Source organism: Leptodactylus fuscus, chromosome 7, assembly GCF_031893055.1.
Source record: "Leptodactylus fuscus isolate aLepFus1 chromosome 7, aLepFus1.hap2, whole genome shotgun sequence".
Taxonomy (NCBI): domain Eukaryota; kingdom Metazoa; phylum Chordata; class Amphibia; order Anura; family Leptodactylidae; genus Leptodactylus; species Leptodactylus fuscus.
The window spans coordinates 134,852,360-134,867,366 of record NC_134271.1 but is presented as its reverse complement, the minus strand read 5'-3'; the positions used below and the strand labels follow the sequence as shown (position 1 = coordinate 134,867,366).

General features: G+C 43.5%; 1 protein-coding gene across 1 annotated transcript; it reads right to left on the bottom strand.

The window, feature by feature from the left end:
- Positions 1–392: 392 nt before the first annotated feature.
- On the bottom strand, positions 393–1,325 carry LOC142214551 (olfactory receptor 12D1-like). Its single transcript, XM_075283495.1, has one exon. The coding sequence runs from the start codon at positions 1,323–1,325 to the stop codon at positions 393–395; it is 933 nt and encodes a 310-aa protein (XP_075139596.1).
- Between the last annotated feature and the right edge of the window lie 13,682 nt (positions 1,326–15,007).

The following is a 15,007-nucleotide window of genomic DNA, read 5'->3' as shown; positions in this document are numbered from 1 at the left end:
AGTTGGAGGAGAAGGCAAATACCATAGTCAGGAGCAAGCCAGTAGTCAGTACACGAGATGAGCGTTAAACTTGGCAGGAGAGGCAGCTTGATCACATGCAGAGCACAATAATCTCACAAAGCAGGAAGTGCAAGGCTGGGTTTATATAGGATGTACAATCAGAGAACAGGGTAGAGCAAACCAGAGAGGCGGGAACTGGAATTAAAGCTAGCGGGAACTAGGCTCAGATCAGCACTAGAGCTGTCCAGGAGGCTGAATAGCTCAGTTTAAAGAGCTGCCGCCTGGGACACTGAAGTCCCTGGGTTCAAATCCTGACAGACTATTTTATAAATAGATTCCAGTCCTAGAGATGAATCTATCAGGCGTGTATTTTTAGTCTATACCTAATATATTCAGTTGTACGATCTTATAAACAACTTCTTCATAGCATTCTTCATATCTTTGTTCCTTAAGGTGTATATGATTGGGTTTAATGCTGGTGTGAAGACAGTGAAGAGCAGAGCTACATTCCTGTCTTGGTCCAAAGAATCTTTTGTTGAAGGTCGTATGTAGGTGAAAATGGCTGTCCCATACTGGAGAGAGACGACACAAAGGTGAGCACTACACGTGGACAGAGCGCGTTTTCTTCCATCCGAAGTCTTAATTTTTATCAGAAATCTACTAATACAAATGTAGGAAAGGATTGTTAATATCGAGGTTGTTACAACCAATGTCCCAGTAACTCTTATGATAAGCTTTAGGTTTAGAGAAGTGTTCGCACAAGCCAACTCAAGCACCGGCTTTATGTCACAGAAGAAATGTTTAATCGTATTTGGTCCACAAAATGGAAGCCTTACAGTCATTATGGTGTGAAGCAATGAATGTAGAAATCCAATCACCCAAGAACATGAAGCTAAACAGAGACAGACATTGGGACTCATGATGGTTGAGTATCTTAAAGGATGTGCAATAGCAACATATCTGTCATAGGACATGGCCGAAAAAAATAAGACTTCTGTACTACCCAAGAAATGGAAGAAATGAACTTGTAGCATACAGCCATAAAATGAGATTGTCTTCTTCTGAGACATAAGATCTGTGAGCATCTTGGGGACAACCACCGATGAGTAACAGATGTCAAGTAAAGCCAAGTTCCATAGGAAGAAATACATGGGTGTATGGAGCTTAACATCTAACATAGCAATAACCATAATAGAAAAATTTGCCGCCAAATTGATTATGTAAATTAAAAAGAAACATGAAAAAATAATCTCTACAAAGTTATCCTGAATTACTAGACCAACCAGGACAAAGTCTGTCACTAATGTGTAATTTTGCAAGATCATTGTATGTACGAATACCATATTATAAGAAATTCATATTGAAAATACTTCTTGTCTAGAAAAATTATAATGATATCAAAAAGTTAGAAACATCTTTACTTTCAGTGGTATTGTGATCGATTGATAGACCTAAATCTTGACGGTAGGCCACCAAGCAGTCTTGATGAAATTTTCTCAGTGTTTCAATGGGTTTAATAAGGAGCATTCTCGACCTCCATCGAGTCAAAATCTTGGCGTCATTCAAAAATGGCTTCTGAAGGCAGAGGAGGTTGTTTTTTTTTCTCTATCCTCAATGTTCCTGAGCAATAGGCGTTGTTTTTTTTTTAACCATGATAAATAGTTTTATCCAGCTCACCATATATTCAACGAAACTTCAATATCATGTGTCCAGGAAGCACAGAGACCTTTCGGACTTCAAGGTAAAAATAGTAGGTTCTTGAATCAATAAAATTCCAGCTTCAACCGAATCACAGAAATCCAATGTGGTATAAAAACTCCAACTTTATTTAAATCCAAAAATTTAAAATAGTCACATTCCAGCTTATCACAATAAGGCTACGCGTTTCGGGATATCATCCCTTCCTCATGGCATACTTGACAATGAAATGCTAACTCCTTAAAAACACTCCCAATAAGCTGGCTCCACCCTAAGTTTAATTAACCCTCTATTGACCAAACATAATTGTTTTTGACACATATATCATGTACATATATGTAATGTCCCGGTACTGCTAGTCCAATTCCCTTTTATAGTCCTTGCAGACTGAGATGATATGGACATTTTCATATAAGGTAAAGCGTTTATTCCCCCTTCATGCCTTCATTTCTATTTTTCCAGAGCCAGCACACAGGGGGTCTATATGCGCCATCTTGTGGATGTTTTTGTGTACTACTCTGCCTATATTTACCATTCCAATGTAATTTGAGCTGGCACTGTAAAGGGAGTGTCCATTATAATTAGGTGACCTCCAGGACCACTCAAGGGAGCTTGGCTGGCCTGGAGGCAGAGCTGAGTGACTGCCCCCTCTAGAGAGGGGGTGGGGAACTTTTTGGTCTTTTGTCTTTGGTGTGTAGCTGAGCACATAGGAAGCTGCAAAAATGGCAGCTAAGTCTCCAGGAAATTGTAACAGAGACGTATTTTCCTCTGTACCCAAGCTTCTTCTCAGAGAATACTTTCTTCTGAATCTCCAAGCAGAGATGTCTTTTCCTCTGCCTCCAAGATGTTCCTCAGGGAGTGTTTTCCTCTGAAACTACACGTCTCTACGAGTAGGCCGTCCTGTTATCCATACATCTGGGAACTCCACACGTATCTCTTATTCAAGTAAGTCTTTGGGACAAATCTATATTTAAGGAGCCCATAGCTAGTCCGACGGAAATTGAGGGTCCCCCGCCGTCGATAACTTGTATCTCCTCTTCTATATACGTGTACCCAGTTGTTGAGGTCTAACCCCCTGGATACAGGCCATCCTTACAAGTATATACAAGTTTAACTTCCCAAGCTACTACGAGTTAACCAAGCCCAAGGTATTCTTGCTCCAAGCTCCATCACCTGATTAAGTGGACACTGTCTATAAAGATCGCTGTATTGTATGTGAAGAATCACTCCGTCATCTGTATATTTGTATCAACTCGTCCTGCTAGTAAAAAGAGCAACGATTACCCCCGAAGCTTGGTTGTCTGTTGTCATTGTCAGATATCAGAGTGGGGGCGGGTAATCGGGGACATCAAAAAGGGAGATTTTGTGCACATTTGGGACCCAGGGACCCCCTGAAAGCCAGCCACATCGGATATTACCCGTGATACCAGCCCTGGCCTTCCTGAGTGTTGCATATACATTAAATACCTATATACAAAACACATGTAAAGCACCATGGAATTAATGGTGCTATATAAATAAATAAATAAATAATAATAATAATAATTTTATTACCACATTTGATATAGTCCATATTGACTTGCAGTATATATCCCCACCTCCTATTTATATATCTACTACCAAGAACACTAAATAAATACCGATACCCAGATAGCATATCAAACAAGGGGTCTTTAATATATCTAAGGTCATAAACTACCAACACTTACCCCATAGTAGAATTAGCATTAGAATTAGTAGAATTAGCATCCAACTTGCCGAGCATGCTCTCTACTGTCAGATCGGTGATCTTGGTCCAGAGCAGGGACAAGCTGTTCTTAGGAGGAAACCCACCAGCATATTAAATTTGAGGGTCTGTGGACAGAAGAATGGGCTAAAATCCCTCCAAACTGATGTGCAAAAGTAATAAGCAATTATAGGAAAAGTTTAGATACAGTTATTGCCGCACAATCGGGTCACACCAATTCGCTACTTACAAATTTGTAACATTAGATTATTTTATTTTATAAGTAAATAAGCGAGTCTGATATTTTCACTCGTTTCCTTTACTTGGTTCTCTTTTAGGGTTGAGCTTGAAATTTCAGGATCGTTTTTAAAATCCGATTTTCGATCATTTTCCAGCTGATCCCAATCGTGAAATTTGCTCGATCGCCGATCGGGATCCGATCTTTCTCAATCCCGATCGCTCAACCCTAGTAATGTAATGTATGTACACTAGGGTTGAGTCGATCTTGAGATTTCAGGATCGTTTTTAAAATCCGATTTTCGATCATTTTCCAGCTGATCCCGATCGTTCAACCTTATTCTGTTTATTTACTTTGAGGCTAAGGCCTCACAGGACGATACGCAGTGCTAACGAGCTGCAGGAAAAACTACGGCAGGAACACATCGTGGTTCTCCCGCATGGCTTTGAACAGAACATTCATGGTGTTTTCCTCTATGGACTTTCTGTTACCATTATATTTACGGGAAAGCCGTCAACATTTCCATAGATATAATTGACATGTTGCAATTTCCAAAACCACGCTGCAGTTTTTACCGAATGGTGAGCATGGGATTCACATGAATCCCATCCACTTTGCAAGTACTGTAAAAGGCTGCGATTTTTCCGCCGCTGACAAATTGAGGCGATTGCGACCCGTGGGACCCCGGTCTTATAACTTGCTTGAAAATCTGGTGTCTTAGGTCACATTTCTGCACAAATATAGAAAATATAGGGTACACAAACTTTCAAACACCACTGTAAAATCAATGCCCTGATCAAAACATTATGTGGCCTCAAATGTTAAAAATATGCAAACATTCTTAGTTGCCCTTAATTTTTCTTGTAAAAACTAAATTTATGTAAGAATTCTTTGTATTTGTCTCATGTAATATGGTTGGTTTTACCGAAATTTCTGCAAAAAACCCCACAAAAAAAGTAAACTAAGCTCTACTAAATATATAATTTTAGGCTAAGGTCGAGCACTGTGGAAAAGACCACAGGGAAATGTATCAGGTTTTTTCCCGTGGCATTTGACATTTTTTCCTCTACATACTTTCTGCCTGTATGTGACAGTTTTTGAAAGCGCAGCTTTTCCGATGCAATTTTTTTGTGGCAATGCATGGATGGGATTATCTAGAATCCCATCCACTTTTTAGGAAAAATAAAACGTAGCGTGTTTTTGCCACAGTGTTTCCGCTGTGGCCAAAACACAGTGTTTTCACAATGTGGGGCCCCTGCCTTAGGAGTGTATCCACAGTAGCGTAACTAGGAATGGTGGGGCCCTGTGGCAAACTTTTGACATGGGGCCCCTCCAAGAGGGGTACATGGGCGTGCAGGCTGTTTCTGAATAAGAGGGTGACGTGGAGTGCAGGGTGTGTATAAGCAAGAGGAGAAATGGGGGTGCAAGCTGTGTACCACACTCTTGCTCACCCACAGCCTGCACCCCCATTCCCCCTTCTTTCTCACACACAGCCTGCGCCCCCAGGTCACCCTCTTTGCTCACCCACAGCCTGCACTCCCATTCCCCCTTCTTTCTCACTCACAGCCTGCGCCCCCAGGTCACCCTCTTTGCTCACCCACAGCCTGCATCCCCATTCCTCCTTCTTTCTCACACACAGCCTGCGCCCCCAGGTCACCCTCTTTGCTCACACACAGCCTGCATGCCCATGTACTTCTCTTGCTCACACACAGCCTTCACACCCATTACCTCCTTTTGCTCACATAGGGCATAATGGGGGGTGCAGAATGAGAGTAGGAGGGGTACATAGGTGTGCGTAGGTATGTGAGAAAGGAAGGAATGGGGGTGCAGACTTTCTCACACACAGCCTGCACACCCATGTACCCCGCTTCCTCACAGCCTATAACCCATTCCCCCCATTGTACACTGACCTGTACAATCCGCTCCACCCACAGAAGACACTGAGCCTATGTTAGTAAATTAAAGGACCTTTGATGACGTCATGTCTCAGGTCCTTCAATCTACTAGTATAGATGCCGGCACAGGACTTGGGACAGAGGGCAGGAGATAGAAGTTTCTCCTGCCCGCTGTCACTATGCAAGTGCCGGGAGGCAGCAGGGGCCCGGACAGCAGGCAGCCCCTGCTTGGCTGCAGTAGTAAAGGCAGCAATTGCTAGCTTTACTACTAAGCTAGTAGTAAGCTAGCTTTACTACTATTTACTAAGCAGCCCCCGGCACTGCAGTAAATAGGGCTCATTATGTACTGGAGTTACACCAGCAGGTAACGGCCTATTTAAAAAAAAATAAAAAATCTGCAGTGGTAGCAGCTGTCACCGGACCCCCCAGTGTCCCGGGCCCTGTGGCAGCTGCTACCACTGCTACCCCGGTAGTTACGCCCCTGAGTCTCCAATGCAAAACATATTTATTCCTTCACATCCCTTATATTCATATACTTCCTTCTATATACTGTCAGTACATAATAATGTGAGGGAGAGGACTGCAGAAAGGAACCACAAAGCCAATGGACTCAAACAATATAGTAGACCTTTCAGAGTTCCATTTACTGACCTTAGAGTCTAGAAAATGTTCATTGCCTAGGTCTAGACTGTGTTTATCTCAGTATATATTGCATTTAGTGATTCCCCCAATGGTAATTAAAATAATATTGTGGGATGTTAATAATAACCACTGAGGAGGTCCCTAAGGGCCAAAATCACAATAACAAAAATAATTAGAAAAATATACACCCAGGGTAATAATTTCTGGAATATTAGACAGTGTATACTTAGGCAGTCTGAAAATTGGCCATAGTGGCTGATGCTCAACGCTCAATCTGGCAAATGTTCACAATGTCTAGTCTAAGTTTGCACCACTTTTTAATTGACTTACCCTGTACCGGAAGTTTACAACACGATTTTGGCACATCTTGGGGCATTTACCCGTTTCATGATATCAGCTGTAGTAGTACACCAATTTCCAGGTGGCAACCTCTCTGAAGCAGAGTATTACATTGCACAGCAGAGACATGGAGCTAATGCCCACAAACAGAGTTCACGCTGATTGCGAGCATTGCTTTAAGTTATCCCCCCAAAGTTCCCTTTTGCCCCCCCATACCTTTACAGTTGCAGGAGCCGTTCTATTCCTAGTACAGCCAGGAGCCTAATGAAGGCTCAAAGGTCTATGACAAAAATATAGCTATTGAGGCTGGTAGTGAGGCCACCCGGGGGAGTTGGCATGTGTTGCACTGGCGGGGGAAGTTGTTGCGTGCCGCGGCCAGGTACCGGATGATAGTTTAATAAGTGGGAGAAATTGTGTAACAAATTGTGTGTTGCTTTTTCTCACTTACCCCCTTGTGAAAGATAAACAATCGCGGGTAAGATGATATTTTATTGTGAAAAATGTTATTTTTTTTTCACAATATTAATTAATTCCGTGAAACAGTCGAAAGTGAAAGCATAGAATATTTCCGCTTGATAAATTCCTTAAGGCTAAGGCTCTAGTTAGCGGGCCGCAGCAAAAAAGTGCTGGAGGAAAAACCATGGCGGTAACACATCACATTTTTTGCTACATCCTTTTCACAGAAAGTGCACAGAGAAAACTGATAAAGAAACAACAAACCTTCACCATCCACCACAAATACCCCCAAGGGCGAGAAGAAAAAAATCAGGACAATACAAGACATAAATGGGAAGAAGCCCCACTCCATCTCCAGATAAAAGACTCCCAAACTATGGAAAAACACATTACCAAATGACAAATTGATGGCAAGGTGCAAGATTTGTGTAAAATTAGCCATTGGGCAGTAGTACATGGTTACTGCATGTGGCAATCCACAGGCACGATGATTACTTTTGGTAGTCCAGTTTTTTCAGCGGGTGTGCTAGGCAGTAGGTACATTTATAGTGTGCCCCAAATTTTTCTTGAGATTCTGTCATTCTGCCGACACAATGATGATGTGGCATTGGTTACCATACAGGGATAGCAGGAACCATTCATGTTTTATTTTCTGGCTCCCAAGTGTTGTTCTAAGGGTAAGTTCACAGAGGGTTTTTTGTTCCGCCTCAGGTTCCGGACCAAAATATAGGTAGCTGCGATGGGTAGTTGCGCACTCCACTCCGGATTAGGCCCAAATGAATGGACCTAGTCAGGAGGAAGTGTCTTCAGGCGACTCTCTCTGAAAGAATGAGCATGTTGCTTCTTTTTCCGGGAGCCAGAACCAATGGCTCCCAGAAAAAAGAACTGACCAGCTCCCATTTTCAATTGGAGCCGTCTTTTTGGTCAGTATTTTGACCCCGTGTGAACTTACCCTTAGGGTCATAAAATCCCTTGCAATTCCGAAGATATTCTAGCCTTTGTCGGCCAGACACATCTCCCTTTATAAGCCAGACATGTCCTGTGGCCTGGGCCATCACATTCCACTATATCCCACTGTTAGTACCACACTGCTGGCATAAAAAATTAAGAAAAAAAAAATCACATCTACCTCCATCAAGGAATCATTTTTGGTAGCTGTTTTTGAGAAGCCAATTCTTCATCACTTATGTCTCCCATCTGCCTGACACCATAGACCACCAACTATCTTTCCGAGTGCTCATTTAGCATATCCTTTGCTGGCGCTATCTCTTCTCCTCTTCCCCTGATTGTAGGGATTCCTCAGGTCTTGTTTCTAGGCCCCCTCCTCTTCTCTCTCTACACAACTCCTGTTGGACAAACCATTGGCAGATTTGGCTTTCAGTACCATCTTTATGCTGATGACACCCGGCTATATACCTACCTACCACCCTAACTGTTCTCTCTATTCTTCCAATGACTATAGACTTGTACTGACGCTGCACTCCATACACTTAGTATCTGTGTATTCACACATATACTACACAATGTAATGTACACACACCTACAGCACAATGCATACCTCCCAACCTTTGAAGAACCGAAAGAGGGACAAAATGTGCGGCGCGCGTAGCGTGGCACGGCAAATTTAACCCCGCCCACTTTTGTGTTGACTCCGCCCATTCACATTAATTTTTCATGTGCCCGCACACAGTATATTCCTCCTACAGTCACCCGTAAATTATATGTTCCCCCTCTATCTCTCCGCCAGTTTCATATACACCCTTCATCTGCCCCCAGTTTCAAGTCCCCCCTCCATCTCTGCCCCCAATTTCATGTCCCCTCCATCCCTGTCCCCAGATTCATGTCCCCCATCTCTGCCCCCAGATTCATGTCCCCTCCATCTCCGCCCCCAGATTCATGTCCCCCCATCTCTGGCCCCAGATTCATGTCCCCCCATCTCTGGCCCCAGATTCATGTCTCTCCATCTCTGCCCCCAGATTCATGTCCCCTCCATCTCTTCCCCCAGATTCATGTCCCCTCCATCTCTGCCCCCAGATTCATGTCCCTCCATCTCTGCCCCCAGATTCATGTCTCCCCATCTCTGCCCCCAGATTCATGTCTCCCCATCTCTGCCCCCAGATTCATGTCCCTCCATCTCTGCCCCCAGATTCATGTCCCTCCATCTCTGCCCCCAGATTCATGTCCCTCCATCTCTGCCCCCAGATTCATGTCTCCCCATCTCTGCCCCCAGATTCATGTCCCTCCATCTCTGCCCCCAGATTCATGTCCCTCCATCTCTGCCCCCAGATTCATGTCCTCTCCATCTCTGCCCCCAGATTCATGTCTTCACATCTCTGCCCCCAGATTCATGTCCCTCCATCTCTGCCCCCAGAATCATGTCCTCTCCATTTCTGCCCCCAGTGTTATGCCGTCCTCTCCTTCATCTGCCCCCAGTTCCACCTCAGTGTACACATTACACTTACCTTCTCCTCGTTCCCACACCACTCTCTGCACGCCTCTCTCTCTCACTCGCACACAGTTGTAGACGCGATGACATCATCACATCGCGTCTACACAGCCAGTAGGCGGCATGAAGCGGCAAAGCAAGGAGCTGAACTGTGACAGCTCCTTGCTTCAGCTGCGTACAGTATGTGTTCAACTCAGATCTGCGTACTCTTGAAGCAGATCTGAGTTGAAATCGGGACATACCTCCCTCCAACTGGGACCGCGGAACACGTCACCCAAATTATGAATGTCCCGCGGAAATCAGGACGGTTGGAAAGTATGCACAATGTAATGTACACACATATGCTACACAACGTAGGGTATACACATCTACTACACAATGTAATGTACACACACCTACTACAAAATGTAATGTACACACATATACTACACAATATAATGTACACACACCTACAGCACAATGTAATGTACACACATATACTACACAATGTAATGTACACACATATACTACACAATGTAATGTACACACATATACTACACAATGTAAGGTACACACATATGCTACACAATGTAATGTACACACATATACTACACAATGTAAGGTACACACATATGCTACACAATGTAATGTACACACATATGCTACACAACTTAGGGTACACACATCTACTACACAATGTAATGTACACACACCTACAGCACAATGTAATGCACACACATATACTACACAATGTAAGGTACACACATATACTACACAATGTAAGGTACACACATATACTACACAATGTAAGGTACACACATATACTACACAATTGCAGCTGCTGTCAATCACAAATTGGATTGTTTTGTTAATAACGCTCTTCTACAGACTGTCTCTATGGCCACAGACAACAAACCCTGTGTAGTCTCACCCTGCAGTCACAGTCCCTTCCATTGGTCTTAAGCAGGGTTCACACTACCGTTGGATTCCATTATGAAGGTGACTGACACTGACTGATGATAATGTGTCCATTTTTTTTAAAACTGATGTAGCATCGGAGATGAAGCAGAGCTGGCCGTTCACTGAGCTTGGCTACTCCGGAGTAGTCGAGCTGAGCGCACGGCTCAATGTAGCAGTGCTGGCCGATGTAGCAGTCCGATGCAGCACACTCAGCTCTGCTACATCGGACACTGCTACATAGGCCAGCACTGCTACATCGCCAAGCCAAGCAACATTTGTCTGCCGTCAGCGCTGGTTACACCATTTATTTACATGGTAGTGAAGCATTAGGCAATGATGGCGCTGCTTAGTGACTGAGATATATATATATATATATATATATATATATATATATGCCCCTATGTGTACAGAGCCCTACAGAGCTGGACAACCTTCACTTGACTTCGGCTTTATTGTAATAGTTTCTATGAAGTAGGCTTCTATGGAAATCCGGAGTAACTTCTCAGTAAACAGTGCGGTTTTATTAGAATATAGATGTATATATCCTCTGCCTATTGTATAGAGTCATGTGATCACTGTATACACTGCCGGCCATTCAGCACTTGCCCAGATGACATTATCACAGTCCGGAATTCCTCAGAATCCTGATGACATCATGAAGCCGGTGACATCACAGTGTACTGTACAATCTATATAACTTGGGGAATGTCCTGCAGGAAGCTGAGGGTTTTACAGATGGAGAGAGTGATGGATGTGATAAATGTGCTATTCGTTTTTTTGACAATTTCCCAAAGATTTGCTGACGGGAGGCCGACCATGACACCTGCAGGTACAGTAATGGACATTCATAGCTGGGGGGCTTTACAGGTGGCTGTTTGGAGGGGGGGGGTCAGGAATTTCCTTGTGTGTTATTCTCCTAATGTAATGATCTATTACTAAGAGGTTCTGCAGCAGACAATGTGTGCATTGTAGGTATTGTAGCAAACCCTCAGCAGTGAAAAGTATTAGTTACAAATATAGAAGTGTTGGCATTGGGTATAACATAAGGTCTCACCTTTGTGTATTATTCCTTCCTGACAGTGACCACTGACACTGCCACCCTGCGCCCGGCCACCCCCAGTAAGACAAGTGAGTAGACATCATCCTATGTATATGTATAGCCTATATATCTTTCCAGCTGCTTGGGAACTACAACTCCCAGAATGCCTTGACAATGACTGACCATAATAGAATGTTTTATCACCATGACAGCCATAGGGATCTATGTGAGGAGTTCTCAGATTCCATGATGTCTTATCAACCATCTTGTTTCTTTCTTTCCAGATCTTGCGTACATGATTATTCCTATCCTAATTATTTGCGCCAAAATCTTCTTTTGGTAAGTTTCTGGCATCTTTTCCCGAAATATCCACAGTAGAACAGTTATGTAGTATGGTGATAATGTAGTGCAAGGTGGAGGGTTATATCATGTCAGACCTACAGGGGGCGATGTGACTCCTGGGTAATAATCTGCTTGTGCTATGACATCTGATCCATATCATGTCTGTGATATCTAGCGCCCCCTGTATTGTGCCCTGTATAGTAACACATGAGGTGAGGAAGGGCTTCTAGGGTCTCCCCATAACCAGGAGGGGGCGCTCCATATATTGCTGTATCTCATGAGTTTTTCTTGTTATTCCAGGTGCTACAAATGTAGAAAAGGAAAAAAAGAAGAGAAAGAGAAGTTCGACTTAAAAGAAGTCATCGTTGAGACGCTGGGTAAGAATATAACCCTGACAGCGGGTGTATATGGCACCCCAACTATGACATGTCACTTATAGCACTGCTGCCAATGGGCCCCCCCGGTATGGCCTGTAGTTATACGCCTGGTGCACATAGGACATGTAGTATAGCTCCAGAAATTGGAAGGTTCCCTCTAAGTATAGAAGCGGTGTAGTTTAGGAGAACAGAGATCCCCCCTGTACTCCAGGTGTAGCAGGGCTTGTTAGTAATATCACTAGGACTACTAAGAATCCAGAAGATTTACCTGCAGTCCTATGTAAGATCAGTAATAAGACTTTATAGCGCCATCATGAGGAGATGTTCCGCATTACCCAGTCAGCTCTGCTACATCTATAAGCCCATCCATTGACCACTACTAATAATAGACACTTATTGATACCAAAGAGCAGAGTATACAGAAGACAAATAAACATAAAGACAAGCCCGGGCTCCTGTATAATGGACACACATGTCTCTCCTCTTCTGATGGCTTCTGTTTTATGTTGTAGTTACTACAGCGATGAAAAAATGTCAGGCAGATGTAAAGAAGAGCGCGGATCCGGAACCTGGTAAGAATGACTAAGAACCCTGAGAAGGTTGTGTGTGACCCCAATCTATAGCAGACTGTCCCTGTCATATATGACCTGTAAGGCTCCTCCTGACTATAGTCAATAGGAATAGTCACATGTCCAAAATGATCCAAAACCATCAAGTGATCTGCTGTGAAGGACACTGACTATCTGACACCATTCTCATTATGGATTCTCTATTTGTAGACAACGAGGAGGACAATGATGAGGAATGGCTATATCTCATTAGGCCAGGACTACCGCCAAGATGGATGAAGAGAAAAGACATAGAAGAGCTACCACAACCAATCCGAATTCTACCGGAACCAACACCTGCAAAGAAACAAAAGAAGACAAAGCGTTCTCATAGGAGAAGAGCTCAGAAGAGCTGCAGTCTAAGCTGTGGTTGTGGAAGGAGAAAATCTACGAAGAAGAGAAAGAAGAAACAACCTAAATAAATGGGATTGTTTCTTTCCAGTTGATGGGATGTTTGTAGTGACTTCTCTCCGGCTTATTTCCTGATGGATGTCTCCATACTTCCTTCCTTATTGGTAAAACCTTCAGCGGTTAAGAACCAGGTCTAAAAGTGCCTTTAGGACCAGACCTCATTTCTCCAAACTGACATGTGTCACTTTATATGACAGTAACTTTGAGACGCTATACCGTACACAAGTGGTTTTGAGATTATTTTTGCATGACACATTGTACTTCATGTTACAGGTAAACATTAGAGATGAGCGAACAGTAAAATATTCGATATTCGTTTTGAATAGCCGCTCAATATTCGACTATTGGAACGAATATCAAACCCCATTATAGTCTATGAGAGAAAATGCTTCGTTTCAGGGGATCCCACCATTCGACTCAGGAGAGTCACCAAGTCCACTATGACACCCCAGGAAATGATGCCAACACCCTGGAGTGCAACTGGGACAGCAGGGAAAGCATGTCTGGGGGCATCTAACAAGGCCAAGTCACTTTATTATGTCGGGATCCCTGTCAGATTGCGATATGCACGAGCTGACTTTTTCCCTCAGGAATACATTGAACAGCATTGATTGGCCGAATGCCATATAGAGTACGGCATACAGCCAATCAACGTTGGTTCCACCGGAGGCTCGTCTTTGAGGAGGCGGAGTCTAAAATTGGACCATAATGGAGACTGCTGTGGACCACTCAGACTCCACCTCCATCGGCAGAACCAGCGCTGACTGGCTGAATGCTATAGCATTCGGCCAGTCAACACTGGTCAACGCATTCCTATGCCGAGATGTAGCAGTACACCGGAGATGAAGCAGAGCTGAGTGCGCGCTGAACCCTGCTGCACACTCAGCTCTGTTGCATCGGAAAGCACTGCTACATCAGACACTGCTACATCAGACACTGCTACATCGGCCAGCACTGCTACATCAGACACTGCTACATCACACACTGCTACATCAGACACTGCTACATCACACACTGCTACATCAGACACTGCTACATTGGCCAGCACTGCTACATCAGACACTGCTACATCGGCCAGCACTGCTACATTGGCCAGCACTGCTACATTGGCCAGCACTGCTACATCGGGCCATGCGTTAAGCTCGTCTACTCCGGAGTAGAATGCCAAGAGTGTGCAAAGCAGGAATCAAAGCAAAAGGTGGCTACTTTGAAGAACCTAGAATATAAGACATATCTTCAGTTGTGTCACACTGTTTTGTTCAGTATATAATTCCACATGTGATAATTCATAGTTTTGATGCCTTCAGTGTGAATCTACAATTGTCATAGTCATAAAAATACAGAAAACTCTCTGAATGAGAAAGTGTGACCAAACTTTAGGTCTGTACTGTATATTTTATTTATATATAACAACATGTTCTGCAGCAGGTTACAAATGAGAAGGTTCATGTACAAATATAATGAGACATTACAGTATAACACATCCAGATATGAAACAATTGGAGTGAGAGTCCTGCTCATAAGAGCTTACAATCTATTGGGTGCCTTAAGCGGTAATGTCATGATAAATCCATCTATTATAAAACATGGTAAGACAAGGACAGCGTCATGTGCCGCTCACCAGCTGCTATCTGTGTATGTACGTTTATGGGAATAGAGTGTAGATGTCACTGTTGGATAATGGGATCAGGTTTAAGGTGCTGTAAAAGTGATAGGAATTACAGTAAAGAGGACCTTTCACCACCTCATAGATGTGCGGTATTATATAGCGCTAGAAACCCGGCAGCACACTGAATTCCGTACACTGTTGGCTTTCCCGGTATGCGCCCCGGAGGTGGAGATATTTTCCCA